This window comes from Aquarana catesbeiana, linkage group LG08, assembly GCF_042186555.1.
Source record: "Aquarana catesbeiana isolate 2022-GZ linkage group LG08, ASM4218655v1, whole genome shotgun sequence".
NCBI lineage: Eukaryota > Metazoa > Chordata > Amphibia > Anura > Ranidae > Aquarana > Aquarana catesbeiana.
In genome coordinates, this window is record NC_133331.1 from 208,128,985 (window position 1) to 208,156,684 (window position 27,700).

Below are 27,700 nucleotides of genomic sequence, written 5' to 3' on the forward strand. Positions count from 1 at the left end.
AGAAAAAGAAGTCTTTCTCTCAAGCATTGGACCATCTTTTGGCACAAAGTGTTCATGGTGGCCCCCATGTAATAGCAGAGGTTGGGGTTTGGTGAAATCCAAATGGACATTCTAGATCTCAAAAATCTAAATTCAATTCCTGAATATAACCACCCTTTTTTTTGCATGAAGTCAATCCAATCAGTTATCTGCATCCTACAAGGAGGAGAACTTCTGGCGTCAATCGACGTCACAGATGCATATCTCCATATGCCTATTTCCTCGCTCACTAGTAATATCTATTTTTCAAAGTGGAAAATCTTCATTTTCAGTGTGTAGCTTTGCTTCCGATCTAGCTACTGCACCTCGAGTACAAAGGTTCTGGCTCCTCTTCTAGCCAGATTGAGGGCCCAAGGTATAACGAATATGGTTTACCTAGTCGATCTAATCTTGATAGACCAGTTGGTAGTCCGTTTAGACCAAAGTATGGTCAGCACATTCGACTACCTGGAATATTTAGGTCGGATTCTCAACCTAGGAGAATGTACTTTGCCGATCGGCAGTCTTCATTCTAGGAATAGAAAATTGGCAGGCGGACTACTTGAGCCGCCAGCAGTTGTTCCCGAGAGAATAGTTCCTTCACCCCAATATCTTCCTGTCAATATATCAAAGATGAGGGATTTCAGACATAGATCTGTTTGCGTCCATGATTCAACAAAGAAATCGACAACTTTGTGTCAAGAACAAAGGATCTGCTAGCATGTGGAACAGATGCCTTGCTATTCCCGTGGAATCGGTTCTCACTGATTTATGCATTCCCTCCTATTCTGCCTGAATCCACGACTTCTTCGCAGGATCAAGCAGGAAGGGAAGTCGTTGATTTTTGTGACCCCCAGCGGGGCCCAGGAATTCTTGGTATGCACAGATCGTAAAGATGGAAGTAGGGGACTCATGAACCCTACCATCACAGCCAGACCTTCTCTCACAAGGGCCGGAGTTCCATCCTACTTTACAAACGCTAAATTTAACGGTTTGGCTATTGAGACCCACACTCTGAAGAAGCGTGGGCTGTCAGGTTCAGTAGTTTTCTACCTTGGTTAATGCAAGGGAGCGGGCCTCCATAATTATATATTATGAAGTCTGGGAAACATATGTCGTCTCCTGGTGTGAAATCAGGAGCTGCCCCCCAGGAAATAGGTCAAAGATAGAGTCCTTGACATTCTGCAGATGGGGTGAGAAATAAAGCTGGCCTTGAGTGCTTTCTAAGGACAGGTCTCGGCCTTATCGGTATTATTTCAACGACCACTTGCTTTTCATTCTTTGGTTTGTAACTTTATTCAGGGGTAACACAGCTTAATCTCTGGTTAGGTAACCCCTGCACCCTTGGGACTTGAATTTAGTTTTGTCAGCATTACAAAACAGCCTTTTTTTGGCCCGATACGACATATTCCCTTGGTCCTTTTTTGACAAGGAAACTGCTTTTTTCTGGTAACCATATCTGCTGCAAGAAGGGTATCAGAATCGGCTGCTCTTTCTTGTAAAGAGCCATATTTTTATTATTCACAAGGATAGGGTAGTATTGCATCCTCATCCTAACTTTTTACCAAAGGTAGTATCAGGTTTTTATCTAAACCAGGATATTGTTTTACCTTCATTTTTCCAGAACCCTGTTCTTTGGAAGAAAAATCACTACATTCTTTTAATGTGGTGATAGCAGTCAAAGTCTACTTAAAGGCGATTGCTCAGATTCAGAAAACTGATGTTTTGTTCGTGTTGCCTGAAGGTCCTAAAGGAGGACAGGTAGCATCAAAATCTACTATTCTAAATAGATTCGACAAGTAATCGTTCAAGCTTAGGTTTTAAAGAGGTAGATTCCACCCTCTCAAGTCAAAACGCACTCTTCTAGGGCTGTTAGTGCTTCATGGGCAGTGCATCACCAAGCCTCCATGGCTCAATTCTGCAAGGCCGCAACTTGGTCTTCAATCCATACATTTACCAGATTCTATCTGGTGGATATAAAAAGACATGAGGATGTCGCCTTTGGGAGCACTGTACTTCAGGCAGCAGTATAAATCCTCTGTTCTCATTGTGCCCTATTTTGGTTGTGTCTCCCTCCCCTCAGTTGGCATTGCTCTGGGACATCCCACATAGTAATTGCGACTCTGTGTCCCGTGATGAACGATTAAAGAAAATAGGATTTTTATAACAGCTTACCTGTAAAATCCTTTTCTTTTGAAGAAAGAGGGGTCCTGCCCCTCTTTCTAGTATACACATGTATTGCTTTGCTACAAAACTGAGATACTCCCAGTAGTGGGAGGGGTTATATAGGGAGGCAAATTCCTGTTTAGGGTGTGCCAGTATCCAGCACCTGAAGGTGGACTATAACCCACATAGTAATTACTATGGCTCTGTGTCCCGTGATGTACTTCAAAAGAAAAGGATTTTACAGGTAAGCTGTTATAAAAATTCTATTTTTATAAATAGAAGCAGATAACCACTTCCAAACTGGTTCAAAGGGCCTCTTTGCATTAAAAGTTTTGGAATGCTGCTGCGATATTGAAGAAAGCAGAGATACACAGATACAACAGAACTGAGTAAAATAAAAATTAAATATAAATAATAAACAGAGTTGATTGAGATTGGAGTAGAGGAAAATGTGCCACAAGCAGAGACATCTGAGAAAGGTTGGGCAACTATGTTTAATCTCCAATTAAGTGCATCTGCACTATCAGTTTTCTCTTAAGCCTCGTACACATTTTCCGCCAACAAAACCGTGGACTTTTGTTCGAAGGGTGTTGGCCCAAACTTGTCTTGCATACAAACGGCAAGGAATTGTCGGCCAACAAACATGAACGTAGTGACGTACTATGTGGTTTTTTAGCTCTTTAGCGCCACCCTTAGGGCTCCTTCTGCTAATTTCGTGTTAGTAGAACTTTGGTGAGTGTTGATTTTCATTTTGTGCTTTTCATTTATTGCTTTTCAGTTTACGCTTTTCATTTCATGCTTTTCAGTTAGTTTCTGAACGGCCGTTCGTCAACCAGCCATGTTGCGGAATCGGAGGAGATAACCTGTTATTTATTATTGGCCTTAGAGTTATTGCTTTGACCCAAGTCCAGTCCAGGAACAGGAGGAGGAGGAGTTCTTGGAACAAAAATTGGTTGCTTTATTAATCGTGACCAATTATGTCATATGCCTTTCCTGCGGGAGCTCCAGGAGAATAATCCAGATGTTTTTCGGAATTATCTCCGGATGACGGACCCCTGCTTTCACTGACTCTTGGCATTGTTGACCCCCTATATTAAGAAGCAGGACACATGCATGAGGCTTTTATTTAATTTTTTGGTTGAATAATAATGATTTGATTTGTTATATTTTCTATATTTTTGGATGCATAGAATGCACTTTTTGGTTAAGTTCTATTGCAGATAGCATGACTAATTGTATTTGTTTTCTTTTTTTAATGTACAATAAAAAAATTGTGGAGAATAATACTTGGCTATGTGTTTTACTTTAAATTACATTTTGGGAGTAGGCAATTACATTTTAAAAAATACAATGTAAAATTGACAAGGCACACCAACATAGTTGTATCTTTGATCTTAAGGCCTCATGCACACGGACGTTTTTACAGGCGCGTTTCTGAGCGTTTTTTTACAGCTTAAAAACGCCTGTCTATGTTAGTCTATGGATTCATGCCCACCTAGATGTTTTTAAGCTGCAAATGGCATAGGCGTTTTTAAGCTGTAAAAAAAACCCAGGACCAGTGCGTTCCGTGGCGCGGCGCTAGAGCCATAAAAACGCAAAACGCGCAAAAAGGCTCAAAAACGCGACCGCTGCGTTTTTTCGCGTTTTTTAGGTCCGGCGTTTTTTTGCTCAAAAAAGATGATTGGACACTGTAATTTCTGTAAAAACAGGAAATTCCTGTCTGGACATTAGATTACCCAAGAGTCCTTTGCACAGCCGTGTGACTGTGGTTACTGAGTTCAAGATGGCAAGTTCTGTGTCACAAGTGGAGTTGATAAGTGCTGTACAGGCCCATCCTGAACTGTGGGATGTGGCACATCCACTTCATGGAGACCACATCCGCAAAGTAAAAGCCTAGGAGGATATCAGTGCTGCCATTACCCCTGGCTGGGAAGAATTACGAAATGCAGAAAGAAAGGAAATAAGTAAGTAAATTTTCCTTGAAAGCATGATCTGTTTGTGTGTAATGTAAACGAAGATTGCATATTTAACCCTTTGTTTTCCATGTTATTTTAGGCATAATTATACAGCGGCACTGGAAGTCCCTACGTGACCGTGTCAGGAGGGACCTCACGGACGAGGACAAGGCGGCACGTAGTGGAGCACCAGCGCCAGCTAAGAGACCACACGTGTACCACACAAATCTTCTCTTCTTACGGCAAAATATGCTGAGCCATATCAGACCGTAAGTTGTTTTTTTTTTTATATATTTGCCTATGTACATTGCTTTTCAGGCAGTATGTTCCATGGCTATTGTAACCACTTTCCGAACGCCACATGTACATATACATCGGCAGAATGGCATGGCTGCACAAATGGGCGTACTTGTACGTCCCTTTTAAGTTGCCGCCTTGGCGGCGCGCTTTCCCATTGCGAGGTCCATGAGTCCGACCGCGGGTCCTGCGGACTCAATGTCCGCGGGCACACCGGCGATCATCTCAGGGAGAGGAAGAGGTTAACCCATTTAATGCCAGTGTAATTTTTACAGTAATCATTGCAATTTTAATCGCACTGATTGCTGTAAAAATGACAATTTTCCCAAAAATGTGTCAAAATTGTCCAATGTGTCCGCCATATTGTCGCAGTCAGGCTAAAAATCGCTGATTGCCCCCATTACTAATAAAATAAAAATTAGTAAGAAAAATGCCATAAAACTCTCCCCTATTTCATAGACGCTATAACTTTTTCTAAAAAAAACTTTATTAACTGAAATCTGTAGAAGAATACATATTGGCCTAAACCAAAAAAAAAATTTAGATTTATTTATTTTTTGGGGGATATTTATTACTGTATTTATTGGCGTATAACACTCACTTTTTCACCATGAAAATTGGGTGCAAATAGTGCGTGCGTGTTATACGCCAATACTTCAGTTTTAGCTGCCTCGGAGGGGACAGGGAGGGGGGGCTGGACGAGCGCTGTCAGATTACATAAAGTGAGAATCTCCTGTTTACTTGGCGGCCTCTGTAATAGGTACTCCCGTCTCCTGGGCCGCCATTGGACCACTGTTCTGTCTATCATAGGAGATTCTCACTGTATGTAATCTGTCAGCGCTCATCCCGCCCCCCTCCCTGTCCCCTCTGGGCTGCAGATGGGCATCAATCAGGCTGCACTGATGGCAATGGTGAGGCTGCTACATTGATGGCAACAGGGAGGCTGCTGCATTGATGGCAATGGTGAGGCTGCATTGATGTGGACTAATGAGGCTGCATTGATGGCACTTGTGAGGCTGCAGATGGGCATTGATGAGGCTGCATTGATGGCAATGGTGAGGCTGCAGATGGGCACTGACCCTTATTTTGCTTCAAAGTTCCTTATTTAAAATTTAAGTTTTTTTCCTGAAACTTCCCTCTTAAAATGAACATGCGTGTTATACGCCGATAAATACGGCACTTAAAAAAATTAAAATTCAAAATTTTTTTTAAAAATTTACACTCTTTTTTATAGCTCCGAAAAAAAAAAAAACGCAGAGGTGATCAAATACCACCTAAAAAAAGGTCTGTTTGAGGGGAAAAAAGGACATACATTTTTTGGGGAGCCACGTTGCACGACCACCATTGTTAAAGCGACGCTGTGACAAATCGCAAAAAGTGCTCGGGTCTTTGGCCAGCTAAATGGTCCGGGCTGAAGTAGTTACGTTTATACATTTTGTATTGTCTGCAGGACAACTTCTAACATTAGACAGAGAGAGGTGGATGCAGAAGAGGCAGAGGTTCAGAGACCAAGCAGTCCCATGACGAGCACTGGATCTCCACGTCCAATCAGCGAGGGAGGAGTTGAGTGCACAGATGAGGTAACTGCTTAGGTCTGCCTGTCTATCTCATTGTCTGTCTGTCCATGTACATGTCAATGTAAACATTTTTGTTCTTTTGCAGGAATCGAGGGCTTTGGAATCAGCATCTCCTGCCAGTCAGCAAGGTGGAGAGCAGCGCGGTCGTGGCGGTGTTCGTGGCCGTGGACGTCAGACGAGGGGCGGGTTCACTCCGGAGGCTGATGACAGAGTGCTAGCACTGCTGCAGGAAGTGTGGCAGGAGAGGCACAGTATGGATGCATTTTTAGACACCAACAACCCACGCGCCTGCTTCTGCCACAGCCTATACCACATCCTGGAGGACATTGGGGGAGACCAAGAGAAGGTTTGTATGGATCGCATGTATGATATTGCAATGCTAGCACCCCCCTCTCACTATCAGCCCCCTCCTCAACGCCAACCACCACCTATCCCGTCCCAGACCTCGTTCTATACCCCGCACTCCTATGCTGAATTTCCACCTTCCACCTCCCATTTTCAGCCCTCATACCCTCTACCCCGCTACCAGCAGGATTTTGAGAGTGATCGCCAGGCCCAAGCATTACCCCGTCCCCAATCCCCACATCCCCAAAGCAATCAAGCATCCACCACTACCTATCACCAGTTGTGATCCCAATCCTTTAATAAATATGTTTTTTGCTTGAAAATAAATGTGTTCAATTTGTCTTTTATATGATGCACAACAGCACTCCTTTGCACTCTGCTTGCCCTGAAGGCAGAGTGCAAAGGACTCTATCGTACTCTGTCTTCGGACAAGCATAAGCTAGCTCTTTTTTGGGCTTAGCCTAGGCAGAGTCAAATTGACTTGTTGAACAATCGTTGATAAATGGACATAAAAATAACAAACTTCAATTTTGAAATGCTTTATTTAAAAAAACACAAGAAAGCAAAGGTAGATGTATTCCAAATATTTTTTAGACATAATCATTCTGCCATGATACCTCTCCATCAGGGGATTCAAAAAATTCTGCAAATTGGTTTTGAATGCTCATGACACGTGCAGTTGAACGCAAGTCCATAAATTGAACATCCAATTGCATACTTGTCAGCAAAACTCGCCATTTGGCTGTGCACACCCCGAATGCACATTCAACAACACGGCGTGCACGGCTGAGCCGATAATTGTAGATTTTTTGTTGTCGACTGAGACCATTGCCACTGTATGGCCTCATAAGATTTTCAGCCAGTCCAAAGGCCTCATCTGCCACCATGACTAATGGCAAGCTGTGTTCTTCAGTGCAGGGTAGAGGCCTGCTTTCAGGAATATTGAGTCGTCCCTCATGTAGACGACGTCCAAAGGCCAACTCGCGGAATATGCGGGCGTCACCTTAGCTTCCATATGCTCCCACATCAACAAAAAGAAATTTGAGGTGTGCATCGGACAATGCCAGGAGGACCACCAAAAAATATTTTTTATAATTAAAATATGATGATCCAGAGTGGGGAGGCTTCTTGACCCTGATGTGTTTCCCATCAAGGGCTCCTATACAATTTGGGAACTGAGTTTTTTCCCAAAAAGTGTCCACAACTGATTCCCAGATGTCTTCTGTTGGCTCCGGCATTACAATGTTATGCAATTCCTCCCATATTGCCACACATGTTTCCTTTATTATTTTTGACACCGTTGAGAGGCCAAGGAGGAAGTAATGATGCAAGGAAGCATAACTTTGTCCCGTGGCAAGGAACCTAAGATAACAATAAATTTAGTTATTGAAAGAGAAAAGCATAAACATAAGTCCTAACCCTACCCTTAAACCTAACCCTATCTCCTAACCCTAACTCCTAACCCTATCTCCTAACCCCTAACCCTAACTCCTAACCCTATCTCCTAACCCTAACCCTATCTCCTAACCCCTAACCCTATCTCCTAACCACTAACCCTATCTCCTAACCCTAACCCTATCTCCTAACCCTAACCCTATCTCCTAACCCCTAACCCTATCTCCTAACCCTAACCCTATCTCCTAACCCTATCTCCTAACCCTATCTCCTAACCTTATCTCCTAACCCTAACCCTGTCTCCTAACTCCTAACCCTATCTCCTAACCCCTAACCCTAACTCCTAACCCTATCTCCTAACCCTAACCCTATCTCCTAACCCTAACCCTATCTCCTAACCCTATCTTCTAACCCCTAACCCTAACTCCTAACCCTAACCCTATCTCCTAACCCCTAACCCTATCTCCTAACCCTAACCCTATCTCCTAACCCTAACCCTATCTCCTAACCCCTAACCTTAACTCCTAACCCTATCTCCTAACCCTATCTCCTAACCCCTAACCCTATCTCCTAACCCTATCTCCTAACCCTAACCCTATCTCCTAACCCTATCTCCTAACCCCTAACCCTATCTCCTAAACCCTAACCCTATCTCCTAACCCTAACCCTATCTCCTAACCCTATCTCCTAACTCCTAACCCTATCTCCTAACCCCTAACCCTAACTCCTAACCCTATCTCCTAACCCTAACCCTATCTCCTAACCCTAACCCTAACCCTATCTCCTAACTCTATCTCCTAACCCTAACCCTATCTCCTAACCCCTAACCCTATCTCCTAACCCTATCTCCTAACCCTAACCCTAACTCTATCTCCTAACCCTAACCCTATCTCCTAACCCTATCTCCTAACCCTAACCCTATCTCCTAACCCTATCTCCTAACCCTATCTCCTAACCCTAACCCTATCTCCTAACCCTATCTCCTAACCCTATTCCCTAACACTGACCCTATTCACTAACCATAACCCATATGTGTATTCACTTACCTGAGTGTCACTAGCATCCGTTCCTCCGGTGACACAGAGCTACGCATCACAGTGTCCATCCTTGTGAGCCTTGGCCTGAGCCTCTCCAACAGGTCATCAAAGAGTGGCACTGACATCCTTGTAAAGTTAAGGAATTTTGTCGGATATGAGCACAGTTGGGAATAAATATTTCCAAAGTACCCCGTAGAAAATCGATTGGATACCATTGGATGCACCCAAAATTGACATCTGCTGCTTCTCTCCTCCTCCTGTCTCCTTCTCCACAGCCTCCGCAAAACAATCAGAAGGATTGCCTCATCGATCTTCTGGATGACAGGATCCATATTTCTCAGAAAAATACACAAAACTCAAACAGACTCTGCAACACTCTCTCCTCTCTCTCTCTCCTACCAAAATGGCACAGACACATGCTCATTAACATATTTTCTTTGGTTTCTGTGGCATTGTGGGAAATTTGGGAGTGTATATAGCTGAGAGATGTGTTTTTCATTAAAAAAACGCTACTTAGCGCTAACACTAAAAAACGCGCAAAAACGCTAATGCAAAACGCGTTTTTAACGCCGATTTTTCCAGGCATCGAACCTAGCTTTACAGCTCGTTTTTTAAAACGTCCATGTGCATGAGGACTTAAAACTATGGGATAATGGTGTTGTGGTAACTTGCCCAAAAAAAAAAAAAAAGCATAATAATATTATTCTTCATATCACTAGAAAAAAAAAAGCCTTTGAAAATTAGTTTGCAATAACTCCATCAGTATCACCAGCAAAGCAGTTTAATTATTATCCCATTACAGAAAGAGAATGTGCGCTGTATTTCGAGATTTCGTAATTTGCCATATCACGAATGTTAATTCTCCATTAGGAACGCTAGTTTACAAAACCGACCGCTTCTGGCTCGTCCTTGCTTCCGAGCATGTGTGTTTGTACTTTGGACTTTTGTCCGATGGACTTGTGTGCACACGCTCAGAAAATCCGCCAACAGACATTTGTCTGCGGAAAATTTGAAAACCTGCCATCCAACATTTGTCTGTGGAAAATCCGACATTTGTACGCTCCATCCAATGGAGCGTAAAAATGTTTGGATTTTCCGCCAACAGCCTGGCGTCACAAGAGACCCAAATAATGGCTAATTTGGCTGAGTCAGCGCAGATAAAGGACTTTTTTTTTTTATTTACTTATGCACTGGAACTGGCTTTGGTACTGGTTTACACTGCAAGACAGGAGCCTTTAGTTGTTCTTTAAGTTGGATGACATTTCAAGCTCACCCTTAATGACGGTGCTCATAATGTTCACATTTTCATCAAGTGCAGAAGTTACATGTTGATCTTTCCAGAAATGCAGTGTCCATCTCACTTCTATGAGCTGAACTAACAGCATAAACAGTGTTATCTTCCTTCTGTAAATGAATAATCCCCCTGGAGACAAATAGAGACAGACATCTTTGAAGTTCAGCTTGGGTGACAACCATGGCTCCCTCCATAGACACAGTGTGGTACATGAGTGTAGCCAAAGAGTGTGTTATTCACAGCAATACTGAGTTAAAATAATGGAAAAAATAATAACAAATGAAATAAGGAAAAAATAAGACCAATACATCCACCACATTTAAGCACTGGTAAGCTGCAATAAATTACATTTTGGTTTTAGGGTATTGATATGCTTAAAGATTGCACTGCCCAGAACTTGAATTTTTTACATATTTATGTTATAGAACTAATAGTTTAACAATGTAATTATTACTGCTGTTTGTTTACCATGGCATCTCTAATCTTTGGATAATATTTCTTTCCTTAGGCCCGACTGGATATAAAGGGGAGAAAGGGGAAAGAGGAGTGGGTTTGCCAGGAGGACAAGGCCAAAAAGGAGAGAATGGAAGCCCAGGTAATTCATGAAAATCAGAAGCAGTAATTAATATAAAGGAAACTTGTAGTTTTTAATTTTTTTTTTACATTTGTTATTTGTTGTGTGAGGTTCACCAAAACAACAAAAGACAGCTATAGTGGAAAAACAAGCCATAAGATGTCCAACCAAAATAAACTGGTGTACAATGGTTAAGTATTAAGTACAATCCCAGTATACACAATAATTAAACAGTTTAACTCCCTTAATGCCTAAGTGTAAAACAAAGCTAAATGCCTAAGCACAATTTTGCAGCTTTGACATGTTAGTTAGTAAAACTGTAAATATTGTCACAGCTACTTAGTGTATCCAGGTGAAATATATCTTGTTTTTTCCAGGACAAAATGGGCTTTCTTTTGGTGGTAAATAGATATCTTGGATATAACGGACAATTGGCCCAAAATACTGTAGTGAAAAAAAAATATTTTTAAAATATAGCTGTATATTTCTTGCTATTGTCAGAATTTACCACCAAAGAACAATCCCAAAATAATTCTCCTGCTCCTAACGATTGCAGCGATAACACATATGTGTATGTTAGTTGTTGTTTGTACCCGTAGTACAGCCCAGAAACAATGGTGCACATTTTTATTTTTTTATCCTGCCTAAAACGCCTTGAAACTGACACAAACTGACACTGATACCAATTACAATTTTTTGTTTTAAAATCTACAGAAAATGTGCTGACCGTAACCTTTGACCCCGACCTTGACCTTAACACTAACCCTGGCAAACCTTGATCTTGTTATTTTTTAAATTATTTTTTATTCTTTATTTTTATTTATATTTTGTTTTTGTTTTTTACACATTTTGATTTGTTTACATTTCCTCTCCTGCAAGAAGAGGAATATACTATGGGGTTGATTTATTAAAGGCAAAGAAACTGTGCCATTTGCAAAGTGCAGTTGCTTCAGAGCTTAGTAAATGAGCAGAAGCTCTGGTGACTTCTGTCATCCACTCATGTGCAAGCAAAAATGCTGTTTTTTTATTTCCCTTGCATGTGATTGGGTATTCTTTGCAAAGTGAAGCTTTACCTTATTTACTGGAGCAACTTCACTTGCAGAGAGCCTTTAGTAAATCAACCCCTATATATCTTTCTCTTCATTCAGAAGAGGAAGTAAACACAGGGGCGGGCTCACAGTGACTGATCACTGTGGTAGCCAATCAGAGGCTATCACAGCAATCAGGTGACCTGGAACCGACAGTCTGGGGTCCCTGTCATTAGTACGAGACCCAGGGCCCTCTGCGAAATCCCAGTCTCTGTATTGGGAGTGCGATGTGCATTTTACTTAGAAAAAGTGCAAAAATTAACATTACACCATCCAACATACAAGTGAAAGGTATTTATTTTCCTTTTTTAAATTGTATTTATATTGAAGGAATCCCAGAAATACTAAATTTGCATAGGGAAAAAAAAGGAAACAATACAATGGGGGGATATCATTGAACAAAACGAAATATAGAACAAGACAGAGAACTTGTTTATATGTAATAAGTAGATCATAAACATGTACAGTATGAGGGGAAGGGAAAAATATTTACATGGAATAAGGGAACAAACCATATACTCCATAAGCATACACCAGGGGTTAATTGCAACAAAGTGGGGTCATGGAGGGAAGAGGGTACATCCTCAGGGGATGTCACCTCAGACACAACCTCAACAAGACATGGGAGGCTAACCATATTCAGATTGGTCCCAGGGTTCTCATATCCTGCTGAATTGGGCTATGGCATCAGCAACCGAACAGTCGAATACTCTATTTTTCAAATTTCTGAAATGGTGTGTAAAAGTTGGGCTTGGGAGAAGATAGCCAATGTATCCTGATAGTTCTTTTGGCTGCTAATAATATGTAGGAGATTAATTTGTTTGAAGGTTTACCAAATCTAGGAAATGGGAGGCCTAGTAGGTAATGAATTGAGTCGGAAGTGATATTTCAAACATCTGTTGGATGAGAGGCATCACCATTTTCCAAAAGGGGGCTATAAGCTCACATTGCCAAAAAATATAATACTGGTTACCTTTTTGCTTGCCACAACGCCAGCATAGATAGGAATGTGAAGAGTCTAGGTGATGTGCCACCTAAGGTGTTCTGTACCAGAACAGTAAGATTTTAAAAGCTGTCTCTCTCTGCGCTACACATCTGGAAGCCTTGGAACCAATTGCCACCTAATTAGTAAATAGAGTCCACCTGTATGTAATTTAATCTCAGTATAAATACAGCTGTTCTGTGAAGCCCTCAGAGATTTGTTAGAGAACCTTAGTGAACAAACAACATCATGAAGGCCAAGGAACACACCAGACAGGTAAGGGATAAAGTTGTGAAGAATTTTAAAGTACGGTTAGGTTATAAAAAAAATATCCCAAGCTGTGAACATCTCACGGAGCACTGTACAATCCATCATTCGAAAAATGGAAAGAGTATGGCACAACTGCAAATCTACCAAGACATGGCCGTCCACCTAAACTGACAGGCCGGGCAAGGAGAGCAATAATCAGAGAAGTAGCCAAGAGCAGGGGCGTAACTACCACCATAGCAACCCATGCGGGCTCTATGGGGCCCGCAGCTGAGTGGGGCCCAGGGAGGATAAGAGCACCGCCGGCACAGTCTCCCAGCCAGGGGAAGAGAGAGGAAAGGAAGAGGCGAGCTGTCCGTATCAGCAGAGAGCTGAATTGCCCGATGTAAGAGCTTTCATTATAACTTCCAGTGTTCCCGGGGCTCACGTCACATAGCTCTACCTTTTGGCCAGGTGCCTTTGATAGACAGAACGCCGATCCAATGCGGGACATGTGACATCATCAAAGGCGTCGGGCCAAGAGGTGGGGCTATGTGACGATGAGCCCCAGGAAGACAGGAAATTCAAATGAAAGCTATTACAGCGGGCAATCCCGCTCTCTGCTGATCCGGGTGGCTTGCCTCTTCCTCTGCATAAGTGGGGCTGTATGGGGCACAGACAGACCAGGCTGTATTGGGCACAGGTCACGCTGTATTAGGCACAGGTCACACTGTATTGGGCACAGATCATGCTGTATTGGGCACAGGTCACGCTGTATGTGGCACAGGTCACGCTGCATTGACACTAGGGCAGCTGTGGGGGGGGGGGCTGTTTGCAGGGGGGCCCCATACAACATTTTGCTATGGGGCCCTGCTATTTCTAGTAACACCCCTGGCCAAGAGGCCCATGGTAACTCTGGAGGAGCTGCAGAGATTCACAGCTCAGGTGGGAGAATCTGTCCACAGGACAACTATTAGTCGTACACTCCACAAATCTGGCCTTTATGGAAGAGTGGCAAGAAAAAAGTCATAGTTGAAAGAAAGCCATAAGAAGTCTCGTTTGCAGTTTGCGAGAAGCCATATGGGGACAGGGCAAACATGTGGAAGAAGGTGCTCTAGTCAAATGAGACAAAAATTTAACTTTTTGGCCTAAAAGCAAAACGCTATGTGTGACAGAGAACTAACTCTGCACATCACCCTGAACACACAATCCCCACCATGAAACATGGTGGTGGCAGCGTCATGTTGTGGGGATTATTTTCTTCAGCAGGGGCAGGGAAGCTGGTCAGAGTTGATAGAAAGATGGATGGAGCCAAATACCCGGCAATCTTATAAGAAAACATGTTAGAGTCTGCAAAAGATTTGAGACTGGGGCGGAGGTTCACCTTCTAGCAGGACAACAGCCCTAAACATACAGCTAGAGCTAAAATAGAATGGTTTAGATCGAAGCATATTCATGTGTTAGAATGTCCCAGTCAAAGTCCAGACCTAAATCCAATTGAGAATCTGTGGCAAGACTTGAAAATTGCTGTTCACAGATGCTCTCCATCCAATCTGACAGAGCATGAGCTATTTTTCAAAGAAGAATGGGCAAAAAGTTCACTATAGATGTGCAAAGCTGGTAGAGACTTACCCAAAAAGACTTGCAGCTGTAATTGCAGCAAAAGGTGATTCTACAAAGTATTGATTCAGGGGGGCTAAATACAAATGAATGCCACACTTTTTACATATTTATTTGTAAAAAATGTTGAAAACCATTTATCATTTTCCTTCTACTTCACAATTATGTGCCAATTTGTGTTGGTCTATCACATAAAAACCCAATAAAATACATTTACATTTTTGGTTGTAACATGACAAAATGTGAAAAATCTGAAGGGGTATTTATACTTTTTCAAGGCACTGTATACTGTGTGTAAAGTGCTGAGTAAATTGATGGCGCTATATAAGTACATGAAATAAATAAATGTGCATCTCATAGAATTAGTATTTGTTTAGACTTTTATGCATTTAGTTGTACTTTAAAATGTATTTCCACTTTTGTAGCCAAATTGGGATACCTGCTTTTTTACATGTCCCTATTCGGCATAAACAAAAAAAAATCCTAAAATTGCAGATTACCTTTTCTAGATGTTGTTTTTGGAACTTCCGACAAGGAAAAATCCTGCTTAGTTTTCTTTGTTATAAGAAGGCTGAAAAGCTGTGTTTATCATAATTAACTCTGGTTCTACTGTGCGGCCCTTTGAAAGGTTTTAACAAAATTCTAGTCCTTACTGCACTTAGAGACGCTTTTTATGTTTTTTGTTTTATTGGGGAAAGGTTAGAACCCCTGTCAGGTTTTACTATGACCCAAGGCTCAGCTAGAGAGGTTTCCCCTCATTCGCTGTCTCGTGACAATCTTTTAATCAGACAAGAATTAAAGGAATTTGTCCAACAGGGCCTCCAAGAACAGTAAATCCTTACAGGAGTTCTGATCTGTCCCCACTATATCCAAATCTTGCTATAGATACACTTTTACCCAAAACATAAATAACCTTAACCGATTGTCGAGATGAATAGACCTATTTTCTGCAGATATGTGACATAATTCTATAATACTTAGACTTTGTATTTCAGATAAAACTATTTAACATTTCCTTCATAGATGTGGTGAGCGCCAAGAAAACCGTGGCTTTGGAGAGTCGAATTATTTACTTAGAGAGAGCATTTTTCTGGCTAAAAAATGGTAATGCTGAATATTGAAATTGACATGATGATGTGCCTTTCAAATCAGTCCCTATAGTAAACCAGCCATTAGATAGAATGAATGAAATGTTTGAAGTTTGAGGTAGGTCCCTAAGTAGAAATGTGCATTGTAGAGCACCCATTGTTTCAGGTTATTCATAAAGACTGGTAAAAGGTACATGGTGGCACCTCTAAGTTTCTGCATTTTATTCATATTTTACATACTGTATAGTATATATAACCAAGGAACAGGAGTACACTACGTAGATTCTTAGTACTTATGCCCTGTGGTCCAACTTTTACATTTCTAGGGTGTTGATGTACTAATGGAAGATACTAGTGGATAAGTAGAGGCTGTTTGTTTAAAGTGGAAGTAAACACCCATGCATTAAAGTGGTTGTTAAGCCACTTTCACATCTTTATACCACCCCTTCTGTGTTCTAATCTTGTGTGCCTCTGTGTGAGTGATTTAGAAAAAAAAGCCTGCTATACCTCATTTCACAGCTCTTCTCAGCAATCACATGATCGTCTGATAGATGCAGCGGGCAGGGCCGAGATTCCCCTGCTGACATCACTCGGGAGAGGAGAGAGAGAGAGAGACAGCCGATGTGATCGCTGAGAAGAGCTGTGAAATGAGGTATAGCAGACTTTTTTTATAAATCACTCACACAGGGGCACACAGGATTAGAACACAGAGGGGATGGTATGAAGATGTGAAAGTTATTTGAGCAGCAGGAGTTGAGAGGGCAGGCACTGTCATGACCTGACAGGCAGGGAGGGGAGGGGGAGAGAGCACAGAGGAGACAGATAGCAGGCTGCAGATGACGGAGGCACGTATGAAAGACTCCGGTGTCCGGGCTCAGCAGCCCTGATATATTGGAGTCAGTTTACAGGGGGGGAGGGTATAGCCAGGCAGGATCAGCCAGGTATTACAGGTGTTACAGGGGGCCAAATGACACAGCACAAGCACTGTGCTGTAAAAAAAGCTTTAAAGGAACAAGATTTTTTTTGGGGGGGGTTAACAAACGCTTTAATTTTACCTATAGGTGAGCCTATAATAAGGCTTACATATAGGTACTGTAAATCTCTCCTAAACTAGCCCTGTTTAGGAGATACTTACTATAAATGCAGCCGGTGATGTCACCGGCGCATACGCTCTGAAGGAAAGGCATACCCGTGCCATTCCTTCCGAGTCCTATGCTGTAAACAGCGGTTCCCACACACATGCGTGGGAGTGACGTCATTGTGGTTCCGACCACTTACACAGTCAGAGTCTGTGAACCCAGAAGGAAGTGAAGATGGAAGCGCCTTCAGCAGTGACAGCGCGCCGCTGGAGGGCTTAATCTAAGGTACGTTTTACATAATGTGCTAGTATGTGATGCATACTAGCACATTAAGACATTGTGTTGCAGGATTTAAAAAAAAAAGGCAGCGGTTTACTACCGCTTTAAGTTCACTTAGCTTAGTAAACAAGGTGAAGCATGTGCAAGGGAAAGTAAATCTAATCTCCAGGCAGAGATGTAAAAAAACAAATGAACAATGCAGCGTTTTGCTTTGTCTCTTTTAGGTTGCTCTGCAGTAAAGCAGGGAAGCAGAAACCCCTATAGTATATTACCCACTTCAGCTCCTGGAGGTTTTACCCCCTTCCTGACCAGGCTATTTTTTGTGATACGACACTGCATTATTTTAACTGACAATTGCGCGGTCATTTGGGTCGCGGACCCAAAAAAAAATTGATGTCCTTTTTTCCCACAAATAGAGCTTCCTTTTGGTGATATTTTATCACCTCTGCAGTTTTTATTTTTTGTGCTATAAACAAAAAAGACCGACAATTTTGAAAAAAAACATTATTTTTTACTTTCTGCTTTGAAATACATCAAATAAAAAAAATTTAAAAAATCAAATGTCTTCATCAATTTAGGCCAATATGTATTCTGCTACATATTTTTGGTAAAAAAATTACAAATAAGCGTATATTGATTGGTTTGCGCGAAAATTATCTATGGGTTAGATTTAGGGACTTTAAGTTCTTAAAATATTTTTTACTAGTAATGGCGGCGATCAGTGATTTTTTTGTGGGACTACGACATTGGGGCGGACAAATCTGACACTTTTTAGGGACCAGTGACACCAATACACTGATCAGTGCTAAAAAAAATGAACTGTCACTGTATAAATGACACTGGCAGGGAAGGGGTTAGCATCAGAGGCAATCAAAGGGTTAAATTTGTTCCCTATGATGTGCTTTGACTAAAGTAAAACAGAGATCCGTGTTTCTGCTTAGCAGAAACACAAGATCTCCACTTTCTTCTCTGTCGGAACGGTGGTCGTCATACTGCCTCTCCTGTAAATGATTGCGGGTGGCCGGCGGCTTTTGTGGCCGCAGGATGCGGTCGTTGGCTCCTGCTGTGTCCAATCACAGCAGGAGTGGGGCTCCGGCGGCGTGCTCGCGTGCCCCAGAGCTTATCACAGGAATCATGTACAGATATGTGATTTTGCACTTAAGGGCCGCCCTGCCACAGTACATGTACATGGGGCAGTCCTCCTCTCCTATTTAAGGCTGAATGTCAGCCAGTTTCTATTAAACTGGCCAATGCCGCCCAACATTCAGACAGTGTGTACTAGGCTTTAGTCCTGTCTCTGAGAATAACTAACACTGTCTGAGAGAAAATGGAGAAAACAGGGTGCGTCTAGCTAGAACTGAACAAACCAATACTAAATAGGAGAGGAGGACAGAGAGAGAAATCAAATCACATAGTAAACAACTTGTATTGGCTAAACTCCTATCAGCATATTACAGGACAATAAGAACCAGTTCTATACAATACCAAAAGTATATAAAAAGTAAAAGTAAATAAACTTGTGGAAAAACAGACAGCCAGATTACACTTCCTTTTTTTTTTTTTTTTTTTTTTAAGGGTGATTTGGCTTATTTAACCAATTTTCTTTGTTAAACCTCCATCCCAAAGAAGAGGAATGCATTTCTCAGAACAAAAGTCTGCTTCTTAAACAGATTCAGATGATTCAGAAGAAAATAAAATTATTAGCCTGGAATCTTTATTTCACAGGAAAAGTACATGCATAAGAAGTAATGCTTTGGAGCAGCTATATATACCATATACCACAATTCTTGTCCAACCCTTTCCATGATGTGTTCACTTTTATTGGGCTTTCATAGTCAATTGTATATATTTGCCAATAAGCAAAAAAGTATCAGAAAAAAAATACAATATTAAGTTAACAATTGCAATAATATAGACATATAAAGACTGGGAAGCAGCTATTAAAGTTATTGTAAAGCTTTGTTTATTTAAATAAACCAAAAAACAAACATGTCATACTTACCTCCACTGTGCAGCTCGTTTTGCACAGTATGGCCCCGAACATCGTCTTCTGGGGTCCCTCGGCGGCTCTAGGGGCTCCTCCCCACATCAGATAACCCCCTAGGAGAAGGGCTCTCCCGGGGGGTTACCTTGCGGGCGCGCTCCCGAGTCCATCATTCGGTGTCCATAGCCATGGAATGTTGACTCAGCCCCACCCCCAGCGCCCGCGTCATTGGATTTGATTGACAGCAGCGGGAGCCAATGGCTGTGCTGCTATCAATCTATCCAATCAAGAGGCGAGAACCCCAGGCAGAGAAAGAGTGTTTCCCTGCCAGATGAAGTTCCAGGGCTCGGGTCACTGTCAGAAGTTTTTTCCCCTTACTGCATAGGATGCAGTAAAGGGAAAAAACACAAGGGTTTACAACCCCTTTAATCTTCTAATTGGACACAAGAAATGTGACCAGAACACAAGAAGTTCTTATAATGATCACATTTTATTTAGTAAGCACATTATTATTATTATTATCCACTAATAATCCAACAGTTTCGATTATAGGCTTGTAGCAAATGAAGAAAATATCCACATGTCAAAACTCACATTTTCCACTAATTGCATGTCCTAGTTTTATATCACATTATATGTCCCAGTAACTACAACTGAACAAGATAGAATTTGATGGTGAATAGCATTATGTAGTGGAGCGAGGGTATCCTTACATATTTACAGGTTACAAATGACCCGCTTCATCAGAAGAACTTTAGGAGTTTTAAAGGCATATATCATTGCTTGTTTCTCTTAAGCCATGTGCACAGCTCCAACCCACTCCATATAACGGCTGATGCAGTGGTAATAGAAGGGGATAAGCAGGCCCACCTGCACTAGTCTTGTCCCAGTGGCCACTTATAAAGTAATCAACAATGATCATTGTAAATTGTCTCTGTTCCACATATCACTATTGGTTATCCAGGGCACCTTAATTTCAGAAATAATCTGTCTAGGTATTTTTAACTTTTAAAATATTTTTTAATTAGTCACGCCTGAAGCAGGGGTCAGTATAAGAATGTAGCAAATAATTGCCTTTGCCATCTGCAGTTATATGTGTCTGCAGATAAGAAAGGGGAAACATATCTTGGTCAAGCTATTGGAAGGCTTATATAGTCACAATTCCATACACTCCTTTATTTATGGGATCACTACATTTGCTGAGTCCTACAGAAATCAACATATCTAGAAAAAAATAGGAATTTCCAATATTTGTCATGCATTTAATTCAGTTTAACTCTTAAATCTTTTAGTTTTGCTCTTCCATGGTGGTAAACAAGTTCGTGATAAAGTGTTTGTGACTAATGGTGGGGAAGAAAACTTTGACAATGCCCAGAAGACATGTAGAGAAGCTGGAGGAAGCTTGGCCGCTCCAAAAAATGCAGCAGAAAATAGTGCGGTAGAAGAGATAATCCGCACTAAGGGAGACTCAAAGAAAGCTTTCCTGGGTATAACAGATTCACAAGTTGAAGGGACTTTCAAGTACTCTACAGGTGAAAAAGTTACTTTCACAAACTGGAACCCAGGAGAGCCAAATAACAACAAGAACATTGAAGACTGTGGGGAAATGCAGAGCAACGGTAAATGGAATGACATCCCATGCAATGAGCAGCGCCTAGTTATCTGTGAATTTTAGTAAACCAGATTAAAACTGAGAGAAAAAACACATTTTAGTCTTGCTGTATATCCATTAAAGAGCTTTAATGCTACATGTTCATCTTCTAAAGAAGAAAGTGTCAAAAATAAAATAAAAGAAAAAACACTCATGTTCGGTGTTTCTGTGCACACAGCTTTCTAAAAATCAAAGTGTTTATATTGGAAACATTATTAACGATACGTGAACAAAAATGGGCTGCATTGTCGAGTAGCCAGAAAGAAGTAGCAGAACGGAAACATTTGTTTAGTGTCGGATAGATTCATTATGTTACTAATTTTTTTTCATCGATTTGTTTTGGTATTCGTTTAGTTTAGTTTTGTTTAATTCCGTTTAGTTTATTTTCTAACGAATTCCAAATTTTCGTGAATGTTTCTAATTTGGATTAGTCGAAAAATGATCGACTAATTCGAATTCTGTGTGAAGAATAGTTGGTTGTTAACAAGCGGGCCAGGAAGCCGGCCGCCATGTCGTTGACGACCAATGACTCATCAGCTGTCAGCGGGCTTCCCCACTGACAGCTGAAATATAAACAAAAGAATGTCAGCAATAGAAAATACAGAAAAAAAAGCGTGGGGTCCCAATTTTTTTTTTTAAAGATGGCATGAGACCCACCCCCTAAAATCTATACCAGAATCTTATCTGAGCATGCAGCCCAGAAGGCTATTTAAAAGGACTTGTAAAAAAGTTGTGTACTGTCTTTATTCAATTTTTTACACTTTTTTGCTGAATAGGTAGGGGTACTATGTACACCATACTCATTCACATGGGGGGGATATGGGGGCCCCTTTGTTAAAAGGGGCTTCCAGATTGCGATAAGCCCCCCATCCGCAGATCCTCACAACCACCTCCCAGGGTTGTGGGAAAGAAGACCTTGTCGCCATCAACATGGGAACAAGGTGTTTTGGGGATGGGGGTAGGGCTGTTTTTGTAATTTAAAAGGAGTAAACAGTTGATTGATAATAAATGGCTTCAGTCAAACACTAACCATGAGTGAAAGAAATGTTTTAGTGTTATCATTCATATTCTCTGAAAAATGCCCAAGAAATCGTATATTCTGCCAGGTTCTGTAAACTTATGAGCACAACTGTGTATATATATATATATATATATATATATATATATATATATATATACTCTGCATTCAGTGTATATATATACAGTGCATTCGGTGGTGTACAGTTTCTAATACAGTGCAGGCAGTGTACACAGTATATTATACAGTGTGTACAGTTTGTAATACACTTCAGGTGGTGTACACAGTATATAATACAGTGCAGTTGGTGTACAGTTTCTAATACACTTCAGGTGGTGTACACAGTATATAATACAGTGCAGCAGGTGTACAGTTTCTAATACAGTGCAGGCAGTGTACACAGTATAAAATACAGTGAGCGCAGTTTCTAATACACTTCAGGTGGTGTACATAGTATATAATATACTACTATACCTCCAGTCCTCTCAAAAACCTTCACTGAGAGGAATGCAGGTATAGCAATAGGTGCCAAAAGTACTTGCAGCCAATCTGCTAGCAGTACACCACCAGTTGGTTTCAGCAGGAAAATTTTGCTATCCCAGTTGCTGAACCGTAAAAAGAAATTCGGTCCCAGCCATTCACATGCTCAGCGTCTAAATGCTAGCCTGGCCAAATTGCTAGCACTCCAACTGCTGCCTTTTCAGCTGGTAGACTCTGCCCCCTTTCGTGAATTTGTGGAATGTGCAGTACCACAGTGGCAGGTTCCAAAACGGCATTTCTTTTAATGTAAGGCTATTCCGGCTCTCTACCGTCATGTGGAAGGCAATGTTTTGGCCTTGTTGGACAGGGCGATCAGCAGCAAGGTTCATATTACCACTGACTAATAGTCCAGCAGGCATGGGCAGGGATGTTACCTTTCCTTCACAGCACACTGGGTAACTCTGGGGACAGCTGGGAATGATGCAGGACATGGATCAGTGTTGTTGGAGCTTGTTCTGCCACCATGCCTCCAAAAAGCTGGTGGTGATTCTGCCACAGCTCTCTGCTCCCCCCTCCTCTTCTTCTTTCTCTATGGCCTCTTCTGCAGAATTGTCCTCTGAACCAGCGGGGCTCCGTAAGCATTCATGGGGCTATCCAAGTAGTCAGGCCAAAAGATGCCATGCTGTGTTGAGTTGGTTTACCTAGGGGACAGGAGCCACACTGGGGCAGAGATTCTGTCAGCTCTACAAGTGCAGGCTCAGAGGTGGTTGATGCCATGGTAGCTTGAGCCAGAAATGGTTGTATGCGACAATGGCACCAACCTTCTCTCCGCCCTCTGACAGGGACACTTGACTCATGTTCCATGCTTGGCACACGTCCTCAATTTGGTGGTGGCACCAGGACAGGGTCAGGGGAGCTTGGCTTCTTTTCGCCATGCCAGTGGCTACTGATAAAGGATGCATGCACTGTACTGTCACCATTTGAGGAGGCCACAATATGGTGAGCAGTGACAATGCATGCATTGGTGACACTGTCCCTCTAGTCTTCTTGCTGGAGCACAGGCTTCGTGGAACCATGGATAGGGCACTTGAGGCAGAACAGCGGGAGGAAGAGGAGGACTTCCTTTCTTCTCAAGGCCCCCTTTATGCAGATAGCATTCCTGCGGGGGTGCCAAGCACACAGGAAGAAGAGGAGTAGGAGGATTGTGTCAGCATAGATATAGAGGATAACACACAGTAGTATTCAAGGGATGGTTTTCAGTCCCCAGAAACCCAAGGAGTTGTATGTGGCTGGGAGGAGGTATTTCCTGACAACATCATCCTCAGTGACCCAGAGGACTCTGAATCTACTGCCTCTGCAAACTTATGCTGCATGACCTCCCTGATTCTGCAAAGCCTGCGAAAGGAACCTAGGATTCGTGATATCAAGGAGAGGGATCATGGCTGGCAACCCTTCTTGATCCACATTATAATGGTAAAGTTGCAGAACTTATCCTGCCTTCGTAGAGGGAGCAGAGGATGAAACATCTTCAGGAGGCCTTGAAGAAAAGTTTGTTTAGTGCCTTTCCAGACCCTAGCAGGTTACCATTTCCTGGTGCTGGACAACGTGTTTCTGAGGCTTCATTCAGTCAGAGGAAGAGTGGTGGAGAAGGTGGCTGCTGATCGATACCTTTAAACAATTTTTCTGTCCTCAGCGCCAAGGTTCAAGCAGCCATCGCCAGCGTCTGCATTATATGGAACAGGAATATCTAGGGGCAGACTTGGAGACCTTTCCAACAGAGTATCCACTGGGTTACTGGGTCTTGAGGATGGACCACTGGCCAGAACGTGCTGAATATGCAATCGAGCTACTGGCCTGTCCTGCATCCAGCGTACTCTCTGAATGCACATTCAGTGCTGCTGGAGGGTATGTAACGGATCAAGGAGTCCACAGACTCCATTGATAGGCTCACATTTATAAAAAATAAATCAGTCCTGGATCAGCAGCAGCTATCAAGCGCCTGATGCTGATGTAACTGAATTTGCTAGGGATCTGGGATCCCTTGAAGATTGCCTATGCTGCCTATCCTTTTCCTCCTGAATCTTGATGATGCTAGCTTCCAACAATGGAGGGGTGTGAGTTGAGTGATCTTAAAGATTCCGGCACCTCATCCCTTGTATTGAGAGTCAAAGGAAGGGGATTTTGTAAGGGATTATAGCAGTTTCACATGCAAAGAAGTACAATTTTTGCTAAAAAAATATAGATTTTATTACGATACATTACAGAAAATAGGGTACATAAAAGGAGGAGCAGAGTATATATATAAAAAAACTAATATTGGCCAGAGTATCCATATCTATGAAATGGTCACTGATGCATATCAGGTCCCTACATGTTTTGCCAAACAACGGTTTCCTCCAGGGATTGTGTGGTCACCAGTGTCAACAATGGCTCTAATGGTAATGAATACATAAAGAAAATGTCAATAATCAAATAGGTAAACATGGCAATCACAGATCACAAATCATGAGTCATGGTTCCAGGCCCTCCCACCCTACAAAACCCAACCAACTTACCAAGGGAAGCCCGAGAGGAGGCACACACCCGGACCAATCCAGCAACTGCGATAAAGGGGGGTTCTGTATGGCCACAGGGGGCATACAGGGGCCAGGTTATATCAAAGATTAATCAAGAAAATTAAATAATAAGTATTATTGGACATAACACTGTCTAATATAGAGGGCTAACATAGCCTCAATAGTACTTACATAAACTCTACTTATAAGAAGATATAGGTACAGGGGCGCCAAGAAGTCAAAATGCAGGTTGAGGGTGTAATCCCGGCAAAAACAGTGCACTATGAAAAAATAAGCAGAGCAATTCAAATCTACCAATGGATGTGAAAGGACGTTTTAACAGACATAACAAATAATAATAGTGGGGTTTAAATAATAAAAAGATAAAAAATGTAAATTAAAATTAAAAAAATATGAAAAAGGGAAGATAGAAATGGAAGATAAATAAAGAAAGAACCTAGATATGACCGGGGTGTATTAGTGCCTGCAAAGGCATTTTGCAAATGACAGACATAACTTAGCATAAAGGAGGGGGAAAGTTGGAAGGGGACTAATCCCTAAAGCTAAATATTTTTAGGTATAATTACCATCAAGGATAGCCTTGTATGTGGGAAATCTAAACAGTGAAATAGTAGCAGATCGATTAAAGGGAGTCAATCGAGCAACACATATATTTACACATAGTAAAGGCAAAGGCCAGGTAATATATTATAGAGATAGCCGTCCAAATTTACCTTGCACAGACTGAAAAAGCGAAGTGGTCGCACCTGTCATCCAGCTGGTGTAGAGCTGGACAAGCCGGCCGGCGACCAAGATGCCGAGCGGCAGACACGGGCTGTCATACGACGCATACCCGTCACATGATGCAGCTGGAATACAGACAGGGAGCAGGCGGAGCTACCCAGCTTTTCAATCGGCAAAGAGGATTGGGCAGTACGGGAAGAAGGCATAAAACCAGGCCAGATAGCCATAAAATGGTGCATCACACAGTGGTCAAAAGCGGGCATCTGTCCCAAAAAGGAACAGATGCCCGGAGCGTCCGTGCAGCCACACACACTACACTCCCAAGGACACCATGGATGGCCCATATGCAGGCCAAGGGGGTCATCAGGCAAGGAGGAGAAGGAGAAAAGAAGCAGGGGGGCAAAGCAAGTGACATATGGTAATGGCCCCACACAAGTGTACCAACTAATGTGTGCCAGCCTAGTCAGATGATGCAAAAGCAAAACATTTTGACAAAGTAATTCTATTACAACACACTATTGTGAATATAGATCATATAAGTGCAGTAGCATCACTCAACTGAGCCAAGATGGTAAAAGGCAAAGGGGGTACATGATGTGGGGAGGGGAGAGGGAGTGATAGGTAAAGGGCATAACTATAGGTCCAAAAATTGCAAGATAATCCAGGTTGAATGCACATAATGTTAAATAGAGCATACACAGGTACAATCTTGCATTATAGAAAGGATTTAAAACTTATGAATTCATTCAACCCTGGATACCTTGTGGCATCTGGGTTATGGATCCAATGAGTTTCTAGTTGTAATAGGGGCAATCGATGCCTCCACCCCTCACATGTAATGGGGGTAGTGTGGTCCTTTATGCGCTTAAAAAAGGGGCGCATAGTCTTGCCCACATAAAAGCATCCGCATAGACATTTAGCTAGATATACCACACCAACTGTGTGGCAGGTAACTATATGTTTAATGGCATGGATTTGGCCATTTGGAAGAATAGTCTCCTGACCACTGGAAATAAAGCAACATGGAGAGTGTGTGCATGGTGTCTAGCAGTGCGGACATGCACGGCTAGAGCTCCGCACTGTAAGAGAGAAGAATTGACGTTTAACCTCACACCACAGGTAACAAAGCTACCCACAGTTTCCAGCAGACCCCCGGGCACCTGGGGCTTCATTTTGGAACACAGACATGGTTCTGGGAGGCAGCCATTCCAAGACAAAAAACTCCCTCACAAAAGACTCACAGGCAAGAGCAGCTGCTAAAATGGCGCCGGCTCCCCCCTCATATACTGCCTCAGTGCGTTCCCACAGACACAAGCTCCAGCTGACTCTGAGGAAGAACAAACTTGCTCACAAGATCCTATGCAAAACTCCTCAGTAGCCCCAGATATATTAAAACAATTTGAAAAGATGTTAAATAAGGCACTGAAACAAACATCTGAACAAATAACTAACAGTCTCACTAAAGAGATGAGAACTGGGCAACCGTACTGCAACATTAGAACTTAAAGTAGATGAAATTGAGAATACAACACAAGCATATATGGCTGAAATGGAAAATCTTAAGTAAAAAAATGTAATGCTTCAATTTAAATTGGAAGATTTTGAAAATCGGGCCAGACGCTCCAATTTACGCAAATCCCTGAAACAGTCATTGATTTACATACCACCATTACAGCGCTATTCCAAGAGCTTCAACCAGCTATTCCAATTGAAAGAATGGAATTTGATATTATCCACAGAGCCCTTACAGCCAAAAAAACAGATAGACCCCCACGTGATATAATCATAAAATTCCATTGCTATCGCACAAAGGAACAAATTTTGACAACCGCCAGGGACAAAAAAGACTTAAGTTTCCAGGGTTACAATTACCAACTGTTTGCTGATTTGTCCCAACTAACTATAACTAAATGGTGGTGAGTAATGAAACTGCTACTAATGGAACTGCAACGCCATAATATTACCTACCAGTGGGGTTTTCCATTCTTCATTCGTTTTACCCAAATACACCTGCAGATCTTCTGATGAACTTCAAGCTTGTCCTGAAAAATTGTATGTTAGTGCAAATAAAAAAAGTATCACGGACAGTACTCAATTTTCTCTGTCACAATTGCACTAATACGGCTACAATCAAATCAAGTATGATGAACTTCAACAAATCCTTCTAAACCTACTCTTGGTAGAACCTTCACCCAATACCGCCTCGACTCTTAGAAGATCAGAATCCT

The 27,700-nt window shown here is 42.0% G+C and overlaps 1 protein-coding gene across 1 annotated transcript in view; it reads left to right on the forward strand.

Annotated features, from left to right (window-relative positions):
• LOC141106243 (pulmonary surfactant-associated protein D-like) overlaps positions 1-20,825 on the forward strand; it is a 39,748-nt gene extending 18,923 nt beyond the window's left edge. Inside the window, exons 4-6 of the mRNA XM_073596858.1 lie at positions 10,593-10,679; positions 15,618-15,698; positions 20,317-20,825. Of these exons, the coding sequence (XP_073452959.1) occupies positions 10,593-10,679; positions 15,618-15,698; positions 20,317-20,699 (551 nt within the window). The 3' untranslated portion in view covers positions 20,700-20,825. The remainder of the gene's footprint in view (positions 1-10,592; positions 10,680-15,617; positions 15,699-20,316) is intronic.
• The last annotated feature ends 6,875 nt before the right edge of the window (positions 20,826-27,700 follow it).